General features: G+C 43.8%; 1 protein-coding gene across 2 annotated transcripts in view; it reads right to left on the bottom strand.

Moving 5' to 3' along the window:
• Positions 1-14,435: 14,435 nt before the first annotated feature.
• Positions 14,436-27,312, bottom strand: part of SALL4 (spalt like transcription factor 4) — a 41,476-nt gene continuing 28,599 nt past the window's right edge. Inside the window, exon 4 of one of the 2 annotated variants that reach the window (XM_030213351.1) lies at positions 14,436-14,858. In XM_030213351.1, coding sequence (XP_030069211.1) covers positions 14,436-14,858 — 423 coding nt within the window. Of the gene's footprint in view, positions 14,859-24,592; positions 24,963-27,312 lie in introns of those variants that run through there. The other variant, XM_030213352.1, reaches the window with a different exon arrangement.

The raw sequence follows: 27,312 nt of genomic DNA, 5'->3' as shown, positions 1-27,312 counted from the left end.
TCGCCGGTGGCGCCTGGAAATGCACCGCGATCCTACTCTTCCTCCTCCCCCTTCCTCCTCCCACTCTCAGATCCCGGACCTCGGAGTCGCCTCTTTCTGGGTTGGGAGAAGGAACTGGATCGGCCTTACCCTGTCCAGCCCCCCGCCACTGGACACCGTACAAATCCTGTATGCAAACCGCCCAAGGCAGCCAATGCATGTCTGAGTAACAATAGCAGCATTCAGACAAGGTAATTTACGATGAGAACCTCGAAACAATGTCATCCTATAACGCAGAATGGAGACATTTTTATAATATATTGATTCATGTACAGGACTCTGGGCTTCATTCGCATAAGAATAGCCATAGTCAGCCCAGTGTTCCATCTAGCCCAGTATCCTGCTTCCAACAGGTCACAAGTACCTGGCAGAAACCCAAATAGTAACATTCCATGCTACCAATCCCAGGGTTTACCCATGCCTATCTCAATAACCAGACTGTGGACTTTTCCTCCAGTAACTTGTCCAAACCTTTTTTTTTTTTTAACCCAGATGCACTAACCTCTGTTACCACATTCTTCGGCAGTGAGTTTCAGAGCTTAACTGTTCTTTGAGTGAACAAAATATTTCCACCTATTTGTTTTAAAGGTAATTTCATTGAGTGTCCCTTGGTCTTTGTACTTTTTGGAAGATTGAAAAATCAATTCACTTTTACCCATTCTACACCGCTCAAGATTTTATAGACGTCAATCATATCCCCCCTCAGCCCTCTCTTTTCCAAGCCGAAGAGCCCTACCCACTTTAGCCTTTCCTCATAGAGGAGGAATTCCATCCCCTTTATCATTTTGGTCGCTTTTCTTTGAACCTTTTCTAATTCCGCTATATATATATTTTTTTCAGATAGGGCAACCACAATTGAACGCAATACACAATGTGAGGTCGCACCATGGAGTGATACAGAGACGTTATATTTTTGGTCTTAATTTGCACCCCTTTCCTAATAAGCCTTCCAAAAGGTGGGAAAATGTGGGATATAAATGTAACAAATAAATAAATAATTCTTGCATCCTGTTTGCTTTTTATGGTCACCACTGAACAGTGGGCAGAAGATTTCAGCATATTGTCTACAATGACACCTAGATCTTTTTCTTGAGTGCTGATTCCTAAGGTGAAGCAAATCAGGTAACTATGATTTGGATTATTCTTCCCAATGTGCATCATTTTGCATTAGTCCACATTAAATTTCATCTGCCATTTGGATGCCCAGTCTTCCAGTTTCCTAAGATCTTCCTGCAAATCAATTTTTCACAATCCTCATGTGTTTTGACAACTTTGAATAGTTTTGTGTCATCTGCAAATTTAATCACCTCATTCATTGTTATGATTTCCAGATCACTTATAAATATGTTAAATAGCACTGGTCCCAGTACAGATCCTTGCGGCACTCCACTTTTCACCCTCCTCCATTGAGAAAAATGGCCATTTAGCCCTACCCTCTGTTTTCTGTCTAATAACCAATTCCTAATCCACAGAAGGACATTGAGGCATTTTTTCAAAGCACTTAGACGTACAATGTTACATAGAGGCAGAGAAGGGTGACGAAAATGATAAAGGGGATGGAATGAGTTCCCTATGAGGAAAGGCTAAAGCAGCTAGGGCTGTTCAGCTTGGAGAAAAAGCGGCTGAGGGGGAGCTATGTTAGAGGTCTATAAAATAATGAGTGGAGTTGAACGGGTAGACGTGAAGCGTCTGTTTACTCTTTCCAAAAATACTAGGACTAGGGGGCTTGCGATGAAGCTACAAAGTAGTAAATTTAAAATGAATCATAGAAAATGTTCCTTCACTCAATAACTCTGGAATTCGTTGCCAGAGAATGTGGGGGAAAGGCGGTTAGCTTAGCAGAGTTTTAAAAAGGTTTGGACGGCTTCCTAAAGGAAAAGTCCATAGACCATTATTAAATTGGACTTGGGGAAAATCCACTATTTCTGGGATAAGCAGTGTACATGTTTTGTACTTTTTTGGGATCTTGCCAGGTATTTGTGATCTGGATTGGCCACTGTTGGAAACAGGATGCTGGGCTCGATGGACCTTTGGTCTGTCCCAGTATGGCAATACTTATGTAGGCATATTTTGAAAGCACTTAGATTACAAAGTTACATACTACTACTACTTAACATTTCTAGAGCACTACTAGGGTTATGCAGTGCTGTACAAATTAAACAAAGAAGGACGGTCCCTGCTCAAAGGAGCTTACAATCTAAAGAAAGTTACGATGAGGCATATTTTCAAAGCACTTTGGGAGGCTAAGTTCCATAGGTTTCTATGGAACTTTGGGAGGCTAAGTGCTTTGAAAATGAGCCTGTAATAGCCTCCTATCCCATGACTTTGTAATTTTCTCAGGAGTCTCTCATAAGGAACTTTGTTAAAAGCTTTCTGAAAATCTAGCTACGTTACATCAACCAGCTCACCTTTATCCATATGTTTATTTATGCCTTCAAAAAACTGAACCAAATTAGTGGGGTAAGACTTCCCTTGGCTAAATCCATGCTGACTCTGTCCCATTAAACAATGTTTGTTTACGGGTTCTATAATTTTATTCTTTGTAATATTTTCCACTATTGTCCGGTACTGAAGTCAGGCTTACCAGTCTATAATTTCCTGGATCACCCCTGAATCCCTTTTTGAACGTCAGCATTACATTGCCCACCCTCCAATCTTCAGGTACTACAGACAGTTTTAACGACAGATTACAGATCACTAACAGCAGATCAGCAATTCCATGTTCTTTCAGTGCTCTACTTTCCAGGGCCATGATCTTTCATTGTGCCAGGTTAATGTTATGACATGTGCCAGAATTTATCTGCTCCAGGTCCGGTGCAAGGGTATTAGACACCTTAGGGAAATCTTTAGCCTTGAAGCATCTCTCAGTTAGTTTTTAAGATCCTGTGCCTCTCCCTGAGAGCTTGATCAGGCCAAGCCCACTTTTTGTTCTATATACCCAGGGCTTTTTTGGAGGGGGTGCTGCTCGGGGGTACTGAGTACCGGCACCTTTTCCATTGTCTGCTAAAATTGACCCATGGTTCCCAGGTTTTAATGAACGATCTCAGGCTCTACACACCAATTCTACCTTGTCATAGATTCTGTGACTGGTTGCAGGGGGCCTGGTTATTGTGGGGTGGGTCTCTCAGTGATCACCCTACCCCTGAAGGGTGACCTGGCATTTGAGTACTGGCACCTTTTTCGCTAGAAAAAAAACACTGTATATATCTAACTATATCTATACACACACATACATAACTACTGGCACAGACCGATGGTCCATCAACTGCAGTTTACTATTTCAAACAGAAACCAATCCAGGTCACAAGCAGCTGGCAAGATCCCAAAACAATGAAACAGATTTTATACTGCTTATCCCAGGAATCAGCAGTGGATTTTCCCGTCTGTCTTAACAGTGGCTTATGAACTTTTTTTCAGGAATTTGTCCAAACCTTTTATAAACTCTGCTATGCTAACCACTTTTACTAAATTCTCTGACAACAAATTCCAGAGTTTAATTACATGTTATGTAAAGAAATGTTTTCTTTGACTTGTTTTAAATTTACTATTTAATAGCTTCATTCTGTGCCCCCTAGCCCTAAACAAGGGGTTTAAGTCTTCCTGTTCCATACCACTCAGGATTTTATAAACCTCTATCATATTTTCCCTTCAGCCAGGGGCATAGCCAGACCTTGGCGGGAGAGGGGGTCAGGGCCCAAAGTGTGGGGGGGGGCACATTTTAGCTTGCCTCCCCCAGCCACCGCTGCTTCTGACTGCCACTTCTGACCCCCCCCCCCCCCACAAGGTACCTTTGCTGGTGGGGGTCCCCAACTCCTGCCAGCTGAAGCGTTTATCTGTCCCACGCTGGTCTCGCACTTGCTTCCTCTATTTTCAACGCGCCGTGCACTGCACGCTCGTTTTAATGAAACTGAGCATACGCGAGCATGCTCAGTTTCATTTAAAACGAGCGCATGCATGGCGCAACTGGATACAGGAGAGAAGGGAAGTGCGAAACCAGCATGGGACAGATATATGCTTCAGCTGGCAGACCCCAGCCAGCCAAATCTGGGGCCCCATAGCAAATTTGGGGGGGCAGGCCCCCGTGGCACCCATAGCTATGCCACTGCTCTCAGCTATCTATTGGTCCAAACTGAAGAGCCGAAGCCTCTTTAGCCTTTCCTCATAGGGAAGTCGTTCCATCCCCTTTATCATTTTCGTCACCTTTCTCTGTACTTTTTCTAATTCTGCTATATCTTTTTTTGAGATGCCGTGGCCAGTATTGCACACAATATTCTAGGAGCAGTTGCAATACAAAGGCTTTATGATAATTTCATTTTTGTTTTCCATTCCTTTGCTAATAATTCCTAACATTCTACTACTACTACTACTTAACATTTCTAAAGCGCTACTAGAGTTACGCAGCGCTGTACAATTTAACATAGAGGGACGGTCCCTGCTCAAAGAGCTTACAATCTAAGAGACAAATGAACGGTCAGTCCGATAGGGGCGGTCAAAATGGGGCAGTCTGGATTTACTGAACGGTAAGTTAGGTGCCAAATGCAGCATTGAAGAGGTGGGTTTTAAGCAAAGACTTGAAGATGGGCAGGGAGGGGGCTTGGCGTAAGGGCTCAGGAAGGTTGTTCCAAGCATAGGGTGAGGCGAGGCAGAATGAGCGGAGCCTGGAGTTGGCAGTGGTGGAGAAGGGTACAGAGAGGAGGGATTTGTCCTGTGAACGGAGGTTACGGGCAGGAACGTAAGGGGAGATAAGGGTAGAAAGGTAGTGAGGGGCAGCAGACTGAGTGCATTTGTAGGTAAGAAGGAGAAGCTTGAATTGAATGCGGTATCTGATTGGAAGCCAGTGAAGTGACTTGAGGAGAGGGGTGATATGAGTATATCGGTTCTGGCGGAATATAAGACATGCAGCAGAGTTCTGAACAGATTGAAGGGGGGATAGGTGGCTAAGTGGGAGGCCGGTAAGGAGTAAGTTGCAGTAGTCAAGGCGAGAGGTAATGAGAGCGTGGACGAGAGTTCGGGTGGTGTGTTCAGAGAGGAAAGGGCGAATTTTGCTGATGTTAAAGAGGAAGAAGCGGCACGTTTTGGCTATCTGCTGGATATGCACAGAGAAGGAGAGGGAGGAGTCAAAGGTGACTCCGAGGTTGCGGGCAGATGAGACGGGGAGGATGAGGGTGTTATCAACTGAGATAGAAAATGGAGGAAGAGGAGAAGCGGGTTTTGGTGGAAAGACGATGAGCTCGGTCTTGGACATGTTCAGTTTCAGGTGGCGGTTGGACATCCAGGCAGCAATGTCGGATAGGCAGGCTGATACCTTAGCCTGGGTCTCTGCGGTGATGTCTGGTGTAGAGAGATATAGCTGGGTGTCATCAGCATAGAGATGATACTGGAAACCATGAGATGAGATCAGGGAGCCCAGGGAAGAGGTGTAGATTGAGAAGAGAAGGGGTCCAAGGACAGATCCCTGGGGAACACCAACAGATAGGGGGATAGGGGTGGAGGAAGATCCATGAGAGTGAACTCTGAAGGTGTGGTGGGAGAGATAGGAGGAGAACCAGGAGAGGACAGAACCCTAGAACCCAAATGAGGACAGTGTGGCAAGAAGTAAGTGATGATTGACAGTGTCAAAAGCAGCGGATAGATCAAGGAGGATGAGGATGGAGTAGTGGCCTCTGGATTTGGCAAGGAATAGGTCATTACAGACTTTAGAGAGTGCTGTTTCTGTCGAGTGAAGAGGGCGAAAGCCGGATTGAAGTGGATCAAGGATGGCATGAGAGGAGAGAAAATCAAGGCAGCGGCTGTGAACGGCACGCTCAAGTATTTTGGAGAGGAAGGGTAGGCTTTCTTAGCAGAGGGTTTGAGCATATCAGCAAAGATGACACCTAAATGCTTTTCACCTTGCGTCATGTAGCTATAGTTTAGGTTCCTCTTTCTCTCATGCATCACTTTGCACTAGCTCACATTATTTCCAAAGGCATTTGCCCTGGTAAATGAGCTCTTTGAAAACTGCAGATATAAGCACACACTGATGGCTCTTTGTGTGTCTTGTCAGGACCTATTGTTTTGCTCTGTCAGTAGCGACTCTCTACACCCCCCCCCCCCACCCCGTCCCGAAGATGCCATTCTAGGAGATCATCTAGTCTGCTTAATGGTTATCTGGCTCTGTTAAAACTGAACAAGCCTTCAGAGCCCGTACTCAGAGGGAGATGCAGTGGAGCAAACCACTGCTCAAAAAACATCCTGACATGCTGTAATCAACGAGCATGCAAATGACTGTGACATTAAGATCTTAGCAGTAATGCTCAGCTCCTTGATTAATGTTACCTTTCCTGTCAGTGCCTGAATGGTGATTGGATCAGGCACAAACAGGAAGGGTGACATTAAAAAAAAAATACTGGCATCTCCCTCCCTGAACTCTTTGCAGAGAGCCCCTCCCAACCCAACCCCCCCCCCCTTACCCAGAATTAAAGGATTTCCTTGGTATTCTAGTTCCCCCCACCCCACACACTCATATACCTACACATTTCCCTGCCTGCAGACCCAAACCCCTTTCCTTCAATAAAAGAACTAAATCCCCAGTGTCGCACCCTCCCACCTCAATACCTCCCTCCAGCCCACCCAACATACCTCACAGGAGATGGTGGAGCAATGTCCACTTGCTCCTGCCTCTGGTGCTGCCATCTTGAAAAATGGCAGCATCTTGCCCTGTGCAGTGCATCCTGCTGCCATATAAGACTCATGTTTTGGGCGCACACAGAATTATTTTTCAGCGCACCTACAAAAAAATTGCCTTTTTAAAATTTTTGCCGAAAATGAATGTGCATCAAAATGAAAATTGCCGTCTGTCCATTTTGAGTCTGAGACCTTACTGCAAGCCATTGACCTAGTGGTAAGGTCTCACGCGGTAACTGGGCGGTAATGGTCTACGGGCGTCAGAAAATAAAATATATTTTTCAGATGCACATAGCGGACGTGCACCAAAATTGAAATTACCACAAGGGCCACACGGTAACTGGACGATAACTCCAATTTGCACATGTTGGGTGCACATAGGCGCCTACATGGCTTAGTAAAAGGGCCCCATTTTGATTAAATTCTTTTATGTGTACCTTGGTTTGTTGCCTGCCCCAAAGCAAGGACTAAGACAAGCATTAGTCATTAATTTGAGAGAATGAGATCATTTCCAACACACCCTGGCTTATGAGTGAAGTTCTTTCCTGTCCTCATATGCACAACACTAACCTGTTTGGAGACATTTCCTCAGGCAATCTTGATGACTTTGTAGCAACAGTTGAATGAGGCTGTAGACAGAGGGATGTTAGGGTGCATAGATAGAAGGGAAGCGATGGTTCCTCTGTACAGGTTCTTAACTTCTTCTAGAACATTAAGTCCAGCTCTGAAGAAGACGTAGACAGGATGAAACAATGTTATAGAAAAGCTACCACAATGATGCAAAGTCTAGACCCAAAACCATAGGACATGAGATTTAAGGATCTAAATATGTATACCTCAGCGAAGAGATATGCGATAGACGTTTAAATAGGAAACAAACTTCAGAGGAAATAATTCTTGGGTCGTGGTGTGAAGCTCTAGAAGTTAACTCAGGAGAAGCCTTACTGTATCAGGAAATATTTCTTCGTAGAGTGGTGCACGAAATCCAAGTGGAGGTGGTAGAAGCAAACACAATTTAAGCAAGTCTGGAAGATTTGCTAGTTGTGAAAAAGTGAAAAAGAAGCCAAAAGATCTACTGTGCTCTGTGACAATTGCACCAGGAGTGAAATGGAACAGACTGGACGAGCTTTAGGGGGCCTCACCTAACCTCAGATTCTGTTTTCCAGTTGAGCATCTCCAGCCTTGTTCCGCATTTCTGGTAGTAAACATGAGAATGTTAAACATTCTGTGATTTTAACAAGTACTGGAAATGCTGGAGCCTATTTTAAGCTTTTTGAATCAGCTCCACATGAGGAAACCATAAGGTTGAAAGGCTTTCAAGAAATCTGGATATGCATTAATGCACTTATTTACTTTGCTAATGACTTACACATATGCCAAAAAATATCCACTCCTTCAGAATCTAGTAAACATATGAAGCTATGTTGAAAAGATAAACTGCTAAATTTGTACTGGGAGCTTTCTAAATTTAATTTGCTTTTTAGTACTTTTCACTAACATGAATGAGAAATTTTTTAAACATGTTAATTAGTTCCATGGATAATATCTTATTTGTACTGGAACACTCGGGTTTCCTGCAAGCATTTAAAATTGAAACGGGTCAAGTTATATAAGAACACTTCTTTATTGTAAGTTTGCAGATGGGGAAAGTCATAGCAAGACAAGAGTTGTGGAGGAGTGGCCTAGTGGTTAGAGCACTGGTCTTGCAATCCAGAGGTGGCCAGTTCAAATCCTGCTGCTGCTCCTTGTGATCTTGGGCAAGTCACTTAATCCTCCATTGCCTCAGGTACAAACTTAGATTGTGAGCCCTCCTGGGATAGAGCAATATTCAGAGTACCTGAATGTAACTCACCTTGAGCTACTACTGAAAAAGGTGTGAGCAAAATGGAAATAATACAAAAAAAAAAGAGCAGAGGACTAGATTGTAGTCTTAGGAATGACCAAACCACACCTTGAATATGTCCCTGGCATGCCCCCTTGAGATTTAGATGTCCTTCAGAGAAAAACGTCTAAAAAGAGGTTTCAAAAATACTGATTTGGAAGTTTTTGTGAGATAAACATCCAAATGCAGACATGTCACTTTTTGGACGTTTTTCTCTTTTGAAAATGAGCCCCTAAGTCTACTAAAACAAAACAGGACAGCAGAACCTTCCACAAGCAACTATAAGTGGTGTACAGGAGTGGAGGAGGCCAATCGCGGGCTCCAGGTTGATCAGACGTTTATTCTTCAAACTCAACATATGCTGACAGTCAAAACCCAACACAGGCCATGTTTCAGCACTCAGGTCTTTGTCAGGGGTTCTCATAAGCCAGCCATAAATTCATACTGATGTTGTAAAGAACAATAACACAAAATAGTGGGGATCTTGCCAAGTATTTGTGACCTGGATTGGCCAATGTTGGAAACAGGATGCTGGACTTGATGGACCTTTGGTCTATCCCAGTATGGCAATACTTATGTAAGGTCCACTGAGTAGGGACCAAATGTTCATAGAGCACTGAATACTCCTTATGGTATAGAGCTGAGAAAGTGAAACATTCTTAGAGCTTATCAATAGCTCTTTTAAATTTCGGATCAAAACAAGTATAGAGAATTACTATACTTATAATTATTACTTATTTTTTCTTTATTTTAAATTTTGATCATTATTCCCTATTGGGAACCTTAAGACTTGAAGGACACTTATCTGCTTCAGAGAAAAATCTTATAATGGAGTTGAACTTGCAGGAACACTATTAAGACACTACGAATAAAAAGCTGGCGGTTTGTCTCCTAAGGAAGCGCACAGGGAAACGGAGGCACTCTGATGAGCAAACCGAGAAGAGAAGATTTTCCTCTGAAGCAGATAAGTGTCCTTCAAGTCTTAAGGTTCCCAACAGGGAATAATGATCAAAATTTAAAGAAAAGGATTAACCACTATATCAAAAAAAGTTTCTAAAAACATTTTGACAAAATAAGCTGAGAGGAGGTTTTTTTTTAGACCGCTGAAGACGTTCGCACCAGGGGCATAGCCAGACCTTGAGGTGGGAGGGGGCCAGAGCCTAAGCTGGGGGGCACATTTTGGTCACCACCCCCCGCTGTGTGCCCGACATGAGGGGAAGAGAGAGCAGGGCAGGCAATGCAGTGGCGCCAGAGACCAGCGCTAGATGAAGTCTTCAGCTGGCAGAGGTTGGGGATTCCCACCAGACAAGCAGGGGTCCAGAGCAAATTTTTTTTTTTTTTTTGGGGGGGGGCAAGGCCTCCGTGGTCCCAACCTAGCTACACCACTGGTTTGCATGACATTGTTGTTGAAATGATAATAACAAGCTGAGGTCTTTTCCTCCTTCTAAAAAGTGAAGTAAAATCAGTCAAACATGCTATTATTTGTAAGCACCTGTACAATGCAATTACTACAACCAACCTTTTTTGTATTGCTTCCTTATTTGACAGGCTGACTCCTAGTGATGCATATTGACATACCACTAGGGGGCACATGCTGCCAATTTGTTTAAAAGATGGTAGCCTACAAAAAGGCTGTCTCAGCCTGTTTTCCCTGAGTCTAGGTAAGGCATGTTGGGCCACTGCACTGTCACACCTTTGGGGTTTATTTTTAGTGAAGGGCCTGCCTCGACCCCACTTTTTTTTTTTTTTACAAAAAGAGGAGGGGGAGGGAAGTGAGGTTTCTCCTTTTCTCTGTACCGTAGCAAAGAACGTCCATTTTGAATTGTCCTAACTAGTGCCTACTTACAGGTTGGTGCATTACTGTTTTCTTGTTGTGTCTCTCTGTGATTCTTATGCAGTTTTACGAAAAATGGAAAGTTGTACTGCAGACAGCAGACAATTGAATCATTGCCTATTAATCACTCACGCATATTCATTATAGATACCATGAAAACCAGACTGTGTGGGTAGCTATTAAGGACTGTGTTGCTAACCACTGGTCTTGGGTGGAGAAAAATAGAGCTGCTTTGTATTTTGACAAACAAAGATGACTACTGGATTTGATAGAAGCAAAATATAGATTTGAGAGCAGGTTCTGAGATACATAGCTGCCCCGTGGGGTGCAACATTGCTAAGTCACATACCCTCAAGGGCGGGACCAGAGCTGAGAGAGAGAGAAGGGAAGATTGAACTAAGTGCCGAGCCTGCACGCTTTTCACCGCTGCTGCCGCCGTAACCCAGACGAGGTAAGATCACTTTTAAAATTCGGAGGGAGGGGGACCTGGAACTCGGAGGGAGGGAGGGGGGACAGGGGGAGAGCACCACCTGAAAAAAAAATTTTCAGCACCCCCAATCATTTTGAAAAGTTGGCTCCTATGCCCACATTTACCCCCTAATTTTATTAAAAAGCGCTAAAAAATGCATTTGCAAATTTGGGCATGCGTGCATATTTTAACTGAACAAGCTAATTAGTGCCAATAATTAGCTTTAACAAGAAATTACCACTACATTCAATTAACAGGTATGCATGTAAATTTAGGTGTGGGATCCATGCCTAAATTTTACCTGCAAGTAGAAAATGGGGTACAGAAATGGGAGGGCAAGAGGCAGATCAGGGGTGTGACTTGGTTACTACTACTACTAATCATTTCTATAGCAATACAAGGCATACACACACATGTTATTATAGAATAAGGGTTTCCACACCTAAATGTAGGCACAGTCCCTGGGTGTAAGCACTCTTCTATAAACCGTGCCCATCTTTAGGTATGGTTTATAAATGTGCTTTATCATAGAAACATGATGGCAGAAAAGGGCCAAAAGACTCATCCAGTCTGCCCTTCCTCAGCAACCACTAACTCCTCCTTTTCTAAGGGATCCCATGTGCCTGTCCCACACTTTTGGTCTATGGTTATACCCAGAATCCTTCTGGTTTGGCTCCAGTAGCTAAGGGCATGCGATTTGGTCAATAGTAAAATGTTTATTTGGGATAGAGTAAAAAGGGTTGGTTAAGATTAGAAAGTTAGGCGATCATGTCTTGTTTTCAGCGCTATTTATAGACTTCCTCCCTTAGCACATGCTAATTTGACAAGAGCAGCGGTTAGTGTGAGGTAGCACTTATTGCAGCTTCGTAAAAGGGCTCCTTTTTTGTGATGAAGTAAAATATGGTTATAATTAAAATGGACTAAAAATCAAAGATAAGTTGATTGCGAGGGGGTTTATAGGACACGGCCCCTCACCCTTAAGAATAGTCCCCTCAGATAGCCTGATCCACCTGAACAACACTAGTCCTACCCCGAGAGGAAGTGAGTCTGGAAGGGTGGAGTCAGAACCAGGAAGTATAAAAGGATAAGCCAGACTGATGTTAAGGAGGACCAGGGAAGGATGACTGGAAGCCCCAGAATATGCCTCAACAGACCGTTTTAACGATTGTGAGCTGGACAAGGTAAACCACTTTTGTTCCTGTTTGAGACTTGCGAGCCTTACTCTGTGGTTTGGCTGGAGCCAGAACCTAGAACTTGGAAAAGAACTGAGAAAGACTTAACAGGCTGGTGTTTGGGGCGTGGCAGTCCATCAGCCACAGGCTGCTTTGGGCCTGCCAGCCAGAGGCCTGCTTAAGACTGTTCTTCTTGAACTACAGAGCCATTTTACCTTGTGTTCCTCACCCTCTGATGTAACAGGTCGCAGGATTCAATTAAATTGACACTTGTTTTCATTTATATCCCTTTGTCCAGCTATGTTATTGCACAGGCCCACCCTCAACTCTCGCTCGGAGTACCACACTGATATATAAGAGCAGTAGAAGATGGGACATAGTTGTGAATAACACAAACAAACAGTCTACCTTTACCCGCACACTTAGAACAAAACAGGACTTTTTTTTTTCACCATTAGCGTTAAACAATGGAAATAAGTCATTTACATAACTAGCAAAATCTGTGAGAAGACCCTGTGGAAAACCAATGTAATTGTGACTATTATTTTAAAGTATTATGCAGAATGATATTTGCTTTCCTTGGAACCAAAGTGAGACATAGTCAACTACATATGAAAAAAAAAAACCAAAACATCCCAAAATTTATTTTCAAAAAAACGTCAACATTAGTAATACATTCAATAGATGATGAAAACCGTTTTCTAAGAAAAGACATACATTCACAATGCTGAGCTAAATGATGCCTTTGGCACGTTTCTGTAACAATATCCATTTTGGTATGTAAACAGACACCATTGTTTTCCTAGGTGCAAGTCCAGGAGGAAAGGCACAACGCGGCAAGAGTAGACCATGAGCAAGACTGAGGTGCAATCATATTAAAACATTTTACTTTTGGTCATTTGCTTTTCATTGTTAGCCTTTCAAATGAAACTGACTGATGAAAGGGGGTGGGGGAACAGTTTCCCCCGTGATCAGAAAATTAAAAAATCTCCTCCCCCTCCAAAAACACAGTAGACATATTCCCATCATTTAGTCCTTGTAATTCTTAAAGTCTTCAATCTATTATACAAAACAGATCCAAGAGCCAAAAAAAAAAAAAAAAAGCACAATTTAAATTTGCAGTCTTTATAAAACAGCTGGGTGAACCCACTAATGTGACATTTTGGTTTCAGTGCGTGGAGTCTTATCCTGAATCAGGTCATAGACATTGGTCTTATTTTTGTAAAAAAATAAAATTAAAAAAAGAAAACAAAAAACCACAAGACACTACATCTACAAGTATGAAAACAATGAGGTAGACAAGTTTAAATAGATCAGAATCCAACATTTTCCCCTCCCCAATAATGACCACACAGTACACATGGGGGGGGGGGGGGGGTCACCATGTTCTGGTGGAAAGCAGGCACATAGAAGTTCAGAACCATGGGACAGTCTATATAAAATGGGAAGGCTATCGCTGTAAGAGGTGAGCACTTTGATCCTTAAATACTTATCCTGAGAAACTTTTGCTCAACTACACGAAAGCAATTTTCAAGACACCTTGGTAATCCAGTCCAGTTCAATGGAATGCCCATTAAAACATGATATCAGGTCGCTTCAAGACTGAGAAAGAGGGGTGAGAAGATCACCCATTCTGGATCTTAATACTTTCACAAGAAGATGAAGATATCCAGAGAATCACACTACCTGGACGGGAGAGCTTTGGCACCAGTCTGAGGAAAATCTTAAGACATACTACGACAAATATGTAAACACCAGTTGACAAAATTCTGAGTTGTGAAGACAGGCTAATTTAAACAAAAATGACAGCTTCTGTAGATAGCCAACAGAACAAAACTGGAATTTTGGCAAGCCAGAACCAAGTAAAAAAAAAAAAAAATTACATTCAAGCGAAAATACTAAACAGATGGCAGACAACAGTTACCCGCATAATTAGTTTGAACACACAAAACAGTTCTCATGATCGCCAATGGTACTGCTTAGTCAGTTCAAACAAAATCCCCACAAAAATCCACAAGAACTTCATTCAACAAGAGGTAAACATCTTAACCTTTGGGGGAGGGGGGGGACATAAAAGAACTTTATAGCGAAAGAAAAATTCTAGAATGTTCCACAACTCAAGTCATTAGTAAAAAAAAAAAAACTACTTTGCAATGACCCGCATCTTTCACAATAGAAATAAATCCTCTCATTTTGCAAAGCAACAGCATGATTGTACTCTGGGCAATCTAACAGAAAAATAGACACCCACAAAGTCATTTGCACATCCAGTAGCGAAAAAAAAAAAAAAGTGGCAATGGTTGACATCTTAAAAATATATATATATGTACACATATAATAGCTCTGTCTGCCATTTCTCCTTCAAAAAGAGCAGTTTTAGTTGACAGCAATGTTTTTTTCTTCCATATAATGAGGAAATTGGTGCTTTGGTGCATTTTCTGTACCAGGGTTTTCCATTTCGGAGATTGCCTGACTTATTCCAGACTGGGAGCCATCTAGCTTAGAGACTGGGCCTGTGCTCACTAAAGAGCCTCCACCGATACTGACAGGCAAAGGCGGAATGCCACCACTCTGGATTACCGAAATTTCGTTAGTCTTCATAGCCAGCCCATTGCTAAGAACTGCTGCATACTGGTTCCATACTGTGGGATCCATGTTCACAGGGGGAGGCACCATATCTTTTGGAAACATATCAGGTGGTTTCTTGGAATCGCTCCCCAAAAGCGCTATGGGACCGTCGATGGACAGTCTCCTTCCACGTCTGGCTGAATTGTTCCACATATGGGTTCCAACATGGACCTGAGAAGAAAATAAAAGATATATTAAGCTTTAAACAGGGATACACACGCGTTTTACTAAAGTTTCTCATGCCAGAAATGAACTTTCTATAGTTGATTATCTAACTTTTGTTATAATTCACTCTGTCACTCAGGAACCTCTATGCAATATCATATTGTATTCTACTTTATTTATTTATTTATTTATTTCATTTGTACCCCACATTATCCCACCTTTTTGCAGGCTCAATGTGGCTTACAGAGTAGGGTTATGTTAAAGTCAGTACATGATTAAAATACAGTTGATCAAGGGCTGAGGTAAACAAGGAGTTAGCTAAAGTTAGTACATGATTAAGAGATAGTTGATCATGAGCTGAGGTAGACAAGGCGTTAGATGGACAGATGCCGGGTGGCTTATGTGAAGTGTTTTAGGTGTGCTTGGGTGGTTTGGGGATGATTAGTATCATTGAGGGTGACTTTTGTAAGCTTTGTTAAAGAGGTGGGTTTTCAGAGCTTTGCGGAAGCTGGTTAGATTGTTCATGGTTTTCAGGGCCTTGGGTAGCGCATTCCAAGACTGTGTGCTTTTGTATGCAAAGGTCGTAGCATAAGCCTGTTTGTATTTCACTCCTTTGCAGCTGGGGAAATTCAGGTTGAGGAATTTGCGGGCTGATCTTTTGGCGTTTCTGGGCGGTAGGTCCACTAGGTTTAGCATGTATAGTGGGGCGTCTGCATGAATGTATGCACCTTAATGCAATACCATTTGTAATTCTCTACCCGGAAATGGCGATCGCCATTACGGCATAATGTAAGCCACATTGAGCCTGCAAATTGGTGGGAAAATGTGGGATACAAATGCTACAAATAAATAAATAACTAAAGTGTGCTAAAAATCAAAAAGCAGTAACTGAAGAGCTTGTACACAAGCTGTTAGGACAATGGCCAGCATCTTCCCATACAATTAATGCAGAGACGGTACACTTTCTGTGCATCAACCCCTTCGTCTATAACTTTGTGCAAATATCCTAGAACTTACGCACCTAACTGGCGCCTAACAGTTATACACACGTGCTAGGAACACGCTTAGTGGTACTGTATAACCAGTGAGTTTTTCCTAGCAAAAAAGGTGCCGGTACTCAAATGGCAGGCCACCTTTCAAGGGTGGGGTGATTACGGAGAGACCCACCCCACAATAGCCAGGCCCCCTGCAACCAGGCAGAATTGGTGTGTAGAGCCTGAGCTCTTTCATTAAAACTTGGGGATCATGGATCAATTTTAGCAGACAATGGAAAAGGTGCCGGTACTCAGTACCCCCTCAAAACAAGCCCTGTATATAACTGGCATTCAATTAATACGTAAATGCAAGGGGCATTCACTGGGTGGGGAGGGGGAAGAGCATGGATGTTTCCCACTTGTGTATAAAAGCAGATACACAACACCGCCTTACAGCAGTGGTTCCCAAACTTGATCCTGGAGGCACCCCGGCCAGTAAAGGTTTTCAGTATATCCACAATGAATATTCATGAGATTTACATGCAGTAGAGATAGTGCATGTAAATCTCTCTCATGAATATTCATTGTGGGTATCCTGAAAACCTTTGGGAACCACTGCCTTACAGAATACTCCTAAGTTACATGCACAAGTGCCAAATTTAGGTGAATACATTTATGCCTATGGACATGGCATATGCGAATGTGCCTAACTTATGCTAGTTATCTGTAACAGAAGCTGTGAGCCTAATATATAACAGTAATTATGCACATAAACCCCCCCAGTTCTATGAAAGTAACCAAAAATTGTGTGCACAAATTTGGGCATGTGCCTGATTTGCACATGCAATTTGATTAAACAAGCTATCAGCGCCAAAAATTGACTTTAACAATTATCGGCACCAACTAGATTTAATTTATACACGTCTAAATTTTATGCATGTTGAAAAAAAAGGAGGCATGGAAATGGGAGGGTCACGGGCAGAATGGGAGTGTTCCTTGCATTTACCCATATTATAGCATAAGAGGAGATGTGCGCCTAATTTAGGCATGTACATTTGCGCCATGTTTCAAATGGTACAAATGACTGCGCCTAACGTTAGATGCGATTCCCAGGCCTGAGCGCTATTCAATAAGCCACGCCTAACTTTAAGCATGGCTTAGATATTACCACTTTTTTTGTGCCAAATTTTTTTGGTGCCATATATAGAATTCACCTCAAGGTGGACACCTGGGGGCCCTTTGACTGTGGGGAAAATGGCTGCAGTGCGTCCTTATGCAGGTCATTCCTGTTTACTAAGACCATTTTTCCTCTGGGGTAAAATGGCCGATATTGTTATTTAGAAACACTCTAATATTGAACAGGAGAAAAACAAACTATTGGAATATTCTAACTCTCTAAAAAGGAGTTTGCAAAGTTTATACATAAGTAATGCCATACTGGGAAAAGACCAAGGGTCCATTGAGCCCAGCATCTTGTCCACGACAGCGGCCAATCCAGGCCAAGGGCACCTGGCAAGCTTCCCAAACGTACAAACATTCTATACATGTTATTCCTGGGATTTTGGATATTTCCAAGTCCGTTTAGTAGCGGTTTATGGACTTGTCCTTTAGGAAACCGCCCAACCCCTTTTTAAACTCTGCTAAGCTAACCGCCTTCACCACATTTTCCGGCAATGAATTCCAGAGTTTAATTACACGTTGGGTGAAGAAAAATTTTCTCCGATTTGTTTTAAATTTACTACACTGTAGTTTCATCGCATGCCCCCTAGTCCTAGTATTTTTGGAAAGCGTGAACATTAAACTCTCTTAAAGAAGGTAAGAGAGTTTTTCATCTCATTTGCTTTTTCTCACTAAATGTGAGTTTTTTGCGTCGGTTTTTTTTCTCTTTTTCCTTCTTAGGGAACCAATGATATTAACCTACTCCTGATAAAACAAGGATATAATAAATACTTTTGTATTTTTCCTGTTTGGAGGTTTGAGGTTTCAATTGGTTTGTAATATATTTAAAGTGGAGGTTTTTCCACAATTAAAGGGACACTCACAAACTAACTATATATAAACTTTGCAAACTCCTTTTAGAGAGTTACGATATTTTTATTTGCAATATTAATGGCCACATGCTAATTTACCCATTAGGGTGCGAGCCCCTACTACCACTTACTTTGTAGACAGTAAGGGCTGACCAGTTAGCATGCATCACTGTAGCTGCGCTAACCGATTAGCGCAAAACACACCCACTCTCTGCTCTCGGTGCTAAAAATGTTTCTTAGCATATGGCTAGCATACGCCCATCCCAATATTGCCATGGGATGCCTGAGCATGCCCTGCAGTTAAGGCATGTTTTGCGCTGGTAAGCATGCGTTAGTGCTTACCGCAGCTTAGTAAAATAACCCCCTAAAATTTTGCGCACATTTACAGAAGTGTCTATCTGTACTTCAAGCAATGCAGACAGACTTATCACCTACTGAGATTGCATTAAATATTCAACATTATGGGGGGGGGGGGGGGGGGGGGGGATTCTACATACGGTGCCTAAAAAATCCTCACGGAAAACATTTCCGCTTAAGTGTATTTTATAAGCAGGGCCTAGACTTAGACACGGTATATAGAATACACTTAAGTTGATATTCCAGCACCTAAAATTACGTGCATCCATTTACACCAATTAAAACATGGCGTAAATCCCGTAGTTTTAGGCGCACACGTGTAAATTTCAGAATGCCCTTGAAACACCCATTTCCCTGCCCATAACCACGCCCCTTTCTGCTTGCACGCGTTAGAAGTTAGGTGTAGCGCATTACAGAATACGCTTAGAGAGCTGTGCGTGTAAATTCTAATTGCCAATTATTGCTCATTACTGCTTTTTTAGTGCTGTTATCAATGCCGATTAGCTTGTTAAACCAATTACGTTACGCACACTATTGTAGAATCTGCTTGGATTTCAGCGTGGAAAACTAGGCGCGCTATACACAATCTCGGGGGGAGGGGTATATGCCATTAGCAGCCCATGCACCTCAATTTACTGCGCTTTACCTGCAAATTGAAGTCCATATGGGAATTAGTGTGAACTAGTTGTACCATATTAACTGTTAGTATTCCCCATGTTAGTAGATTAATGTAATTTAGTAAAAGGCCCCCCTGTTGGGGGTTAACAGAGCAGGTTAGCCTTTTCGTGAAGAAAAGATTTTAGTGAAAATGAGGTCTATGCAGGAAGTCTGTAAAGCTTTTCCTACTTTTCATCATATTGAAAAAGACTTCATCATTACCAGACTAAAGGGCCCTTTTACTTAGTCTTGTAGGCGCCTACGCGCGCCCATGTGCCAATTTCAAGTTACCGCTGGCTACCACGTGGCCCGTGCAGTCATTTCATTTTTGACGCGCGTCTGCTATGAGCACTAGAAAACATTTTATTTTCTGACACATGGCGAAAATCGGACAGAAACTCTGACTTGACACAAGTAGGCGATTACCGCACGGTTAAACGTGAGAGACCTTACCACTAAGTCAACGGCTGGTGGTAAGGTCTCGGACCCAAAATAGACGTGCGCCCATTTTTAATTTTGTCGCAGTTCCTTTTCGGCAAAAATTTAAAGAGGCCTTTTTTATTTTTGCAGGTGCACTGAAACATTTTTCTGCGTGCGTCCATGACACGCGCCTACACTACCACAGCCCATTTTTCATCACTCCTTAGTAAAAGGACTCCTCAGGTAGATGCTCAACTCATAACGTCCATTCAAGCTTCGACCAGATTGGTGAATTTGCAGATGTGCCTCTGTATAGTATAATGGATTGAATCAACTTCAAAGTGTTTAAGTGGAATTGAAAAGCACTCAACAAATTCAACAACTAAACTTTTAAAGTTGTCAATCTTTAGTTGTTTGACCTTTTTCCTATTGAGAGGGGGGGGGGGGGGGGGGGGGGGGGAAGACTGCAGAGAATCCCACTTAAAGCACAGTAAAAGTGCAAATCACTATCTAGTTTTTTGCAAAGCCGCGGGAGGACTAACGCACGGGTAGTGCACGCCAAATCGTCACTACTGTCGGGGTAGCACATGCACCCGGTGGCAATTCCGAGTCTGGTGGGTGTCAGATCCCATGGCAATCAGCAGTGCAGCCACATTGTCGCACGCTGTACAGTTACCACACGGGTAGCACGTGAGCCCTTACCGCCAAGTCAATGGCTTGCGGTAAGGGCTCAGCCTGTAAATAGGCGAGCGCTAGTTTTAATTTTTGCACCCAGCCCATTTCCCAGCCCATTTAAAAATGGCCTTTTTCCCAGCCACGGTAAAAAGTGGCCCAGACCATGCCCAAAAGACATGCCCACACTACCACAGGCCACTTTTTAACCACAAATTGTAAAAGGACCCCTAAGGGAGCAATTCTTTAAGTGGGTGCCTCCTTTTAGGTACCCTGATGCCATGTAGACACCCAGAGTTTGTTCTAGAATACCAGCATAACCCAGTCATCAGCATGCCTATATACATTCTCGCACTTATAGCCATAAACCTGGCATAACCAAAGGTGCCTAAAATGCAGCAAGGGGTACATTTTCTTTTATTTGTTGCATTTGTACCCCACATTTTCCCACCTATTTGCAGACTCAATGTGGCTTACATAGTACCGTCACAGGCGTTTGCCCAGTCGGTTGTTAACAAGTACAAGGTTGGAAAGTGATCGTATGAGGTATATATGGAGGGTTGGGAGGGATGAAGATTGCGTGTTGTCCAGTACGGTCAAAGTCATGCTGTATTGCTGGGTGAAGAGGTTTACGTGGGGTTGTTGGGGTAGGCCTTTTTGAAGAGGTTGGTTTTTAGTGATTCCTGAAGTTCAGGTGGTCGTGGATTGTTTTCAGGGCTTTTGGGAGGCCATTCCATAGTTGACCTTGGCAGTGACTCATTTCATACCGAGATACAACTCAGTGATTCACCGATATCATCATCGGTCAGTTTAATTCCAATATCTTACATAAAACTTTTTGACTATATTATCTCACTGAAGGACCCACACCTACATGTTCCATGTTTCAGAAACCTGCATTGGGGCTTGGTCCTACGAAAAATAATCATCTTAAAATGGATTTCATAAACGTAAATTTAGCGGGTTTAATTTTTAAACTTCCCTCACTAGCCTCAGCTTTATCATCTTCATTCTATTTTCAAAATGGTGACTGAGAATGAGAACGCTAACATATATAGTGATGTCATTTCATTTTATTACCAATCAGCACACCTGCTCACAGAAGGGGCACCAATCTCTAAGTTCAGCCTTCCCTGATATTTCGTTTTCAACTGATATAAATTCAACTTAGAGATAGATTGGTGGTCCCTTCAGTGAGCAGGTCTGCTGATTGGTAATAACCTATGCCATTCAGTTTATGATGTAAAAAAAAAAAAAAAAAAATATATATATATATATATATACATACACATATATACACACACATTCATACACACTAGTAAAAAAAGGCCCGTTTCTTACAGAAATGAAACGGGTGCTAGCAAGGTTTTCCTCGGAGTGTGTATGTTTGACAGTGACTGTGTGTGAGAGCGAGATAGTGAATGTGTGAGTGTGTATGTGTGACAAGAGAGAGACTGTCTCCTCTTTCCCCTGCTCCCCCTCAAGGCACCCAGCGATTCTCCTCTCTCCCCTGCCACCCCTATCCAGCCACATTCTCTTCTCTCCCCTGCCCCGCCTCTCCAGCCACCCAGCGATTCTCCTCTCTCCTCTGCCCCCCCTCTCCAGCCACCCAGCGATTCTCCTCTCTCCCATGCCCCCCCTCCAGGCACCCACTGAGTCTCCGTCGCTCCTTTGAAAGCCCTGCCCGTCTGTAGCCTTACCTTCGAGTTTGTTCCCTCCGAGTCCCGCCTTCTGTCGTCATTTCCTCTTTCCGCGAGGGCAGGACTCTAAGGGAACGAACTGGAAAGGAAGGCTACAGACGGGCAGGGCTTTCAAAGGAGCGACGGAGACTCGGTGGGTGCCTAGAGGGGGGGGGGGCATGGGAGAGAGGAGAATCGCTGGGTGGCAATGACGGACCGGGCAGGCGGGTTGGGTGTTTTTTTACAGACTGTTGATTGGGTCTTCGTTCTTGTGACGTTGCGGGACAGTGAGAGCCAATGAAACGCTGAGTTACAGACTTACAAACCCTACACTGCCACAGTGCCAAGAAGTCAGCTTCAGAACGTTGGAGGTGCTTTTTATTATATAGGATATATTAGTGTTCTCATTCCCAGTTGCCATTTTGAAAATAGAATGAAGACGATAAAGCTAAGGCTAGCAAGGTAAGATAAATTTAGCAGGTTTTAATTTTTATATTTATGAAATAAAGATTTTTTTTTGTGTAACTTATGGGATTCTGTAAGTTGCGTGTGTAAATCTCAATTACTGCCCATGCCCCTCCCATGTGAACACCCCCCAGCATTTATATACTATGGACTAGATTCATTAAGCGGCACTGAAATTTGGGAGCCAAAAAAATACACCAAGCGCTATAAATGGCACGTCAAGTTGGGCACAGTTTATAGCATAGCACCAGGATCTGCGCCCCCAACTTTGAGCATGAGGATTTACACCAACCAAAACCTGGTGTAAATCCTCACGCTTAAATCCGGTGCAGATCCTCCGAATTCTGTATTACTGGGCACATCTTTGGTGAATGCCCCTCCCAGGGCTACGCCCCCTTTTCAGCTGTGCGCTAAAGAATTTACATGCGCATCTTTATAGAATACCTCTTAGCAAGATACGTGCATAAATCAAAATTGTTGGTAACACCTGTCGGCAACCCTGCTTCCCCCCCTCCCCCAGAATGAGGGACCTTAAAAGCTAATATTTAATTGTGCAGAAAGGAAGTTAAGTGGTGTAAGTTGGTTAGTTTTGATGCCTGGTCTGGAAAATTGTGAACTGTGAAGAATTTCTTGTTCACAAGGTCTATGATTAATGGAAAACAAAATCTTCACTATATACTGTATAAGGAGAACCTATAAAAACAGTATAAAAACACCATAAAAATAAAAAAAATAAGTCTTGTGTTCAGGCTCTCTCCCCCTATCCCCCCCACCATTTTGCATCAATGACTTCTGTGACTTTTAAAGCGGCCTAGACTCCTCTGATCTTTGAGGGGTCCTTTTACTAAGGTGCGCTAAAAAAATGGCCTGCGGTAGCATAGGCGCAGGTTTTGAGCGCGTGCACAATCATTTTTCAGCGCTCTTGTAAAAAGGCCTTTTAAAAAAAAATTTTTGACGAAAATGGACGCGCGGCAAAATGAACACTGCCGCGCGTCCCTTTTGGGTCTGAGACCTTACCACCAGCCATTGACCTAGCGGTAAAGTCTCACGCGGTAACCAGGTGGTAATGACCTACAATCGCCAAATGCCACTTGGCGCGCGTCCGATACGCGCAGCAGAAAATAAAAATTATTTTTCAGCCGCGTGCCAAAAACGAAATTACCGCAAGAGCAATGCAGTAGCTCCATTTTGGTGCGCGTTGGGCGAGTGTAAACGCTTATGCGGCTTAGTAAAAGGGCCCCTGAATGATCGGCGTTTACAGCTTCCCTCACCAACAGCAGCAAGACTTGATTCTACAAGACAAACAGCCTTCTATCGCCTGGCCCCATCCCTTCCGTTTTGAGTTATCATCCCAAAGTTTGTCAGCCCTAAAAGCACACCTTTTTAGGGCTGCGTTTGGGGATGTCCTTTGATTAGCATCTGGAGCCCAACATTGTTGAACTGAGTTCTGCTCTGATTGCATAATGATAGTGTGTTACAGGGGCGTATCTGAGGTTCGGCAGTAGGGGGGGGGCAGGGGCTAGAGTGAGGGGGCACATTATAGCCCCCCCCTACCGCCGTCACCTACCCCCGAGGTCCACTTCCTCCTGCCGGCTTTTTAAAATATTGCTTCAGCTGGCGGGGGACCCCAACCCCCCGCCAGCCCAGCCACAGTCTTCTTTAACTTCTTCATCCTCGTCGTGCTGAAAGCTGCATGCATGCTTAGTTCCAGTTGGATGGAGGATGAAGTTAAAGACGACCGTGGCTGGGCTGGTGGGGGGTTGGGGTCCCCCGCCAGCTGAAGCAATATTTTAAAAAGCCGGCAGGAGGAAGCGGACCTCGGGGGTAGGTGACGGCGGTAGGGGGGTCCGGGGCGAAATCTGCGGGGGCCCAGGCCCCTGTGGCCCCACGAAGATACGCCCCTGGTGTGTTATCTCTCTAACTCTAATATGAACTATTTCTCTGTCCTTTATTTCATTTTTATTTATTTATTTGTTGCATTTGTATCCCACCTCTTTGCAGGCTCAAAGTGGCTTACAATACATCATGAGTAGTGGAAGAATGTTAGTAAATAAACATTTAGTACTGCAGGATCTTGGTCAGCATGATGATAATAAAACAAAGTAATAGTATACAGCAGATATTAAGAAACAGTTCTGAATATAGATGGGCGAGTTGTGCATATTTACATTGGTTGATCTTTGAGGTATGCTTTATTAAAGAGATGGGTCTTCAGTAATATACGGAAGTTCGTTCTTTCGTAGATCGATTTTAAGCTGCGCAGCAGTGCGTTCCATAACTGTGGGCTCAGGTAGGTAAAGTTTGACGCATGCATTAGTTTGTATTTCATTCCTTTGCAGTTGGGGAAGTGCAGATCAAGGAATGTGCGGGATGATCTTTTGGCATTCCTACTTTTTTTAAATTGTGAACCACGATGCTGTTCTTATGAATAGTGTATCAGATTTAAACCATAACCTTTTATTTTTTTGTATGACCTCTTTATTTTAACCATATAGACCGGTACATATAGGTTCAAACCTTGGTAACAGACCCAGCTTTCCTTGCCAATTAAGTTTCACACATAGGCATGGAACATTTCAAAATGACTATTGTGCTCAGGGCAGGGTAATTTGGATTATGTTGGGCACTCCCAAGGAGTTTCCTTAATAATAGGAGTGACCAGCAGCTAAAGAGCTGGCTCGTATGGCCTCACATGAGCACAGCCCTCCAAAGACAGTTTCACTTAAGGAGACAAATCCCCTTCTCCATGGTTTTCTTCATGGAGACAGAAAATGCATATCTAGCAGTCTGAGCCATCCAATACACAATTCAGTGTCTGCCACAAACCAGAGTTCTTTCCCAGCATTCCCCAGTTTCCTGCAGAGGAAGAACATTTTTGAATGGGATTACTTTTCTAGAGGGCAGCAGTCTCCAAACAGATTGGTTATGCACAGATTACACTTTTAAGCCAAAGTGGGTTGGGTATGAGCTCATTCTCTCCAATTTATGGCTACTGCTCATCCTGGTGTATGGATGAGCAGTAGCCATAAATTGGCCATTAAGTAGCCACTCTGCTAAAGCCTTGCATTTAAAAACTTGTGGCACAAACTGATAATATGGTAGAGAAATTAGGGAGCAGGAAATCTTACTCCAGGAGCGGGAATTCTGAGCAAAAAAATTGAACATTCTGCACACTTAAAAAAAAAATATATATTTTGTGCATAATTCCCCTATAAGTGCAAGCATCTCCTTCAGGCATGAAATACCCCACCCCCACCAAAGTTTCCCATGCACTTTTATGCAGACCTTCACTCTATTCCTATAGCACACACGCACCATCTACCTTTTTTCTCAGCCCCCTTTCCCTGTGCCCACACCGTCTATATTTTCCCAGACCCTCTCCGTCTGTACACTCACTGGCCCAGTGCAGTGGTAATAGAAGCTGCAGAGCTGCACGTCGGGCTGCTTTCTGCTCCTCTGCCGTCCTGTGCCGACTCTTCCTTTGAACCGCGTGGCTTAAACGATCTGCCCCAGCAGAGGAGGAAACAGCTCGACATGTGGCTGCGCAGCTCCTCTTCCTACACGCAGGACAGGCGAGTGTGTAGGGAAGCTGGGAGTCAAATGTTATATCGGTGCTGCTCTGCCTGCAAAGGCAGACTACACAGAATGCTGCCCATAACTTGGCGCCTTGATTTAAGAGTCACAATGGTGAATACTTAGTATCAATTCTATAACAGATCAGGGTGTGCCTAAGCAGTTATAGAATACTACTACAAAAGGCACATTGGCACGCTGAAACTTACCGTATTTTTTGGACTATAAGACGCACTTTTTTCCCCCAAAATTTGGGAGGAAAATGGGGGGGGGGTGCGTCTTATAGTCCGAAGGTAGCGAGTTCGGGATCGCCCTCCCGTACTTACATCACGCGATGTTCCCTGGTGGTCTAGTGAATCTCGCCGAGACCGTCAGGAAGCAGTCAGGAGGACGGAGAGCAGCGCGCTGGGCAGGAAAGAGCCCCCTCTTTCCTGCCCCGACGTCACTAGACCACCAGGGAACATCGCGTGACATAAGTACGGGAGGGCGATCCCAAACTCTGACAAGACGCACCGGAGCACCTAGGTTTTAGAGGGAAAAAGGAAAATTTTTTTTCCTATTTCCCTCCTCTAAAACCTAGGTGCGTCTTATGGTCCGGTGCGTCTTATAGTCCGAAAAATACGGTAAGTGTCCCCATTTACAGCAGGTTAATGGATGATGCAAGTTGGCACATCTAAGTGTGCCCTACAATATATGCAACTGATGGGTTAAAGGTTAAAATTTCTTTTCCACCTTTAACAAGACATAATACAAGTTACAACCAGGGGCGTAGCCAGACTTCGACGGGGGGGGGGGGGGGGGGGGGGGGGGGGGTCCAGAGCCCGAGGTGAGGGGGCACATTTTAGTCCCCCTCCGGCGCTGCCGCCCCCCCCCCCCGGCGCCGCCGCCACCGCCACCACCACCTTTGACTCCCTCCCACGGCCACCTTCTCCCACTGTCGCTTACCTTTGCTGGTGAGGAACCCCAACCCCCGCCAGCCGAGGTCCTCTTCTTCCCACGCAAAGGCTTCGTTCTGTTTCTGACGTCCTGCACGTTGTACGTGCAGGACGTCAGACTCACGAAGCCGTTCTGTTTCTGTGAGTCTGACGTCCTGCATGACGTCAGAAACAGTCAGAACGAAGCCTTTGCGGGAAGAAGATGACGTCGGCTGGCAGGGGTTGGGGTCCCCCGCCAGCAAAGGACAGCGACGGCGGGTTGGCAGCTGGGGGGGGGGAGAGTCCGGGGGGGGGGGGGGGTCCAGGCCCAAATCTACGGCCACGCCACTGGTTACAACATTCACAAAAACATAGGTAACAAAACAAATTACATACAAAAAACCTCAATGACCCACTGGAATTATGAGCCAAGCTATTTTGGTGCCTACTTTATACACTAGTACCTAAAGATTCTGTAAAGGGCGCTCTGTGTGAAATGACCTTTACAGACTACTAGCTTAGGGCACATTTCACGACTCTGAAGGCTGGTGTAAAATGATCACGCCCAACTGTTGGAAATTAGGCACGCAAATACATAAGAACAGCCATACTGGGTCAAACCAATGGTCCATCTAGCCCAGTATCCTGCTTCCAACAGTAGCCAATCCAGGTCACAAGTACCTGCAGAAACCCAATAAGTAGCAACATTCCATGCTAGC

The sequence above is a fragment of the Microcaecilia unicolor genome, chromosome 8 (genome assembly GCF_901765095.1).
Source record: "Microcaecilia unicolor chromosome 8, aMicUni1.1, whole genome shotgun sequence".
NCBI lineage: Eukaryota > Metazoa > Chordata > Amphibia > Gymnophiona > Siphonopidae > Microcaecilia > Microcaecilia unicolor.
Note: the sequence above shows the minus strand (reverse complement) of the source record. Positions and strands in the feature narration are given on the sequence as shown.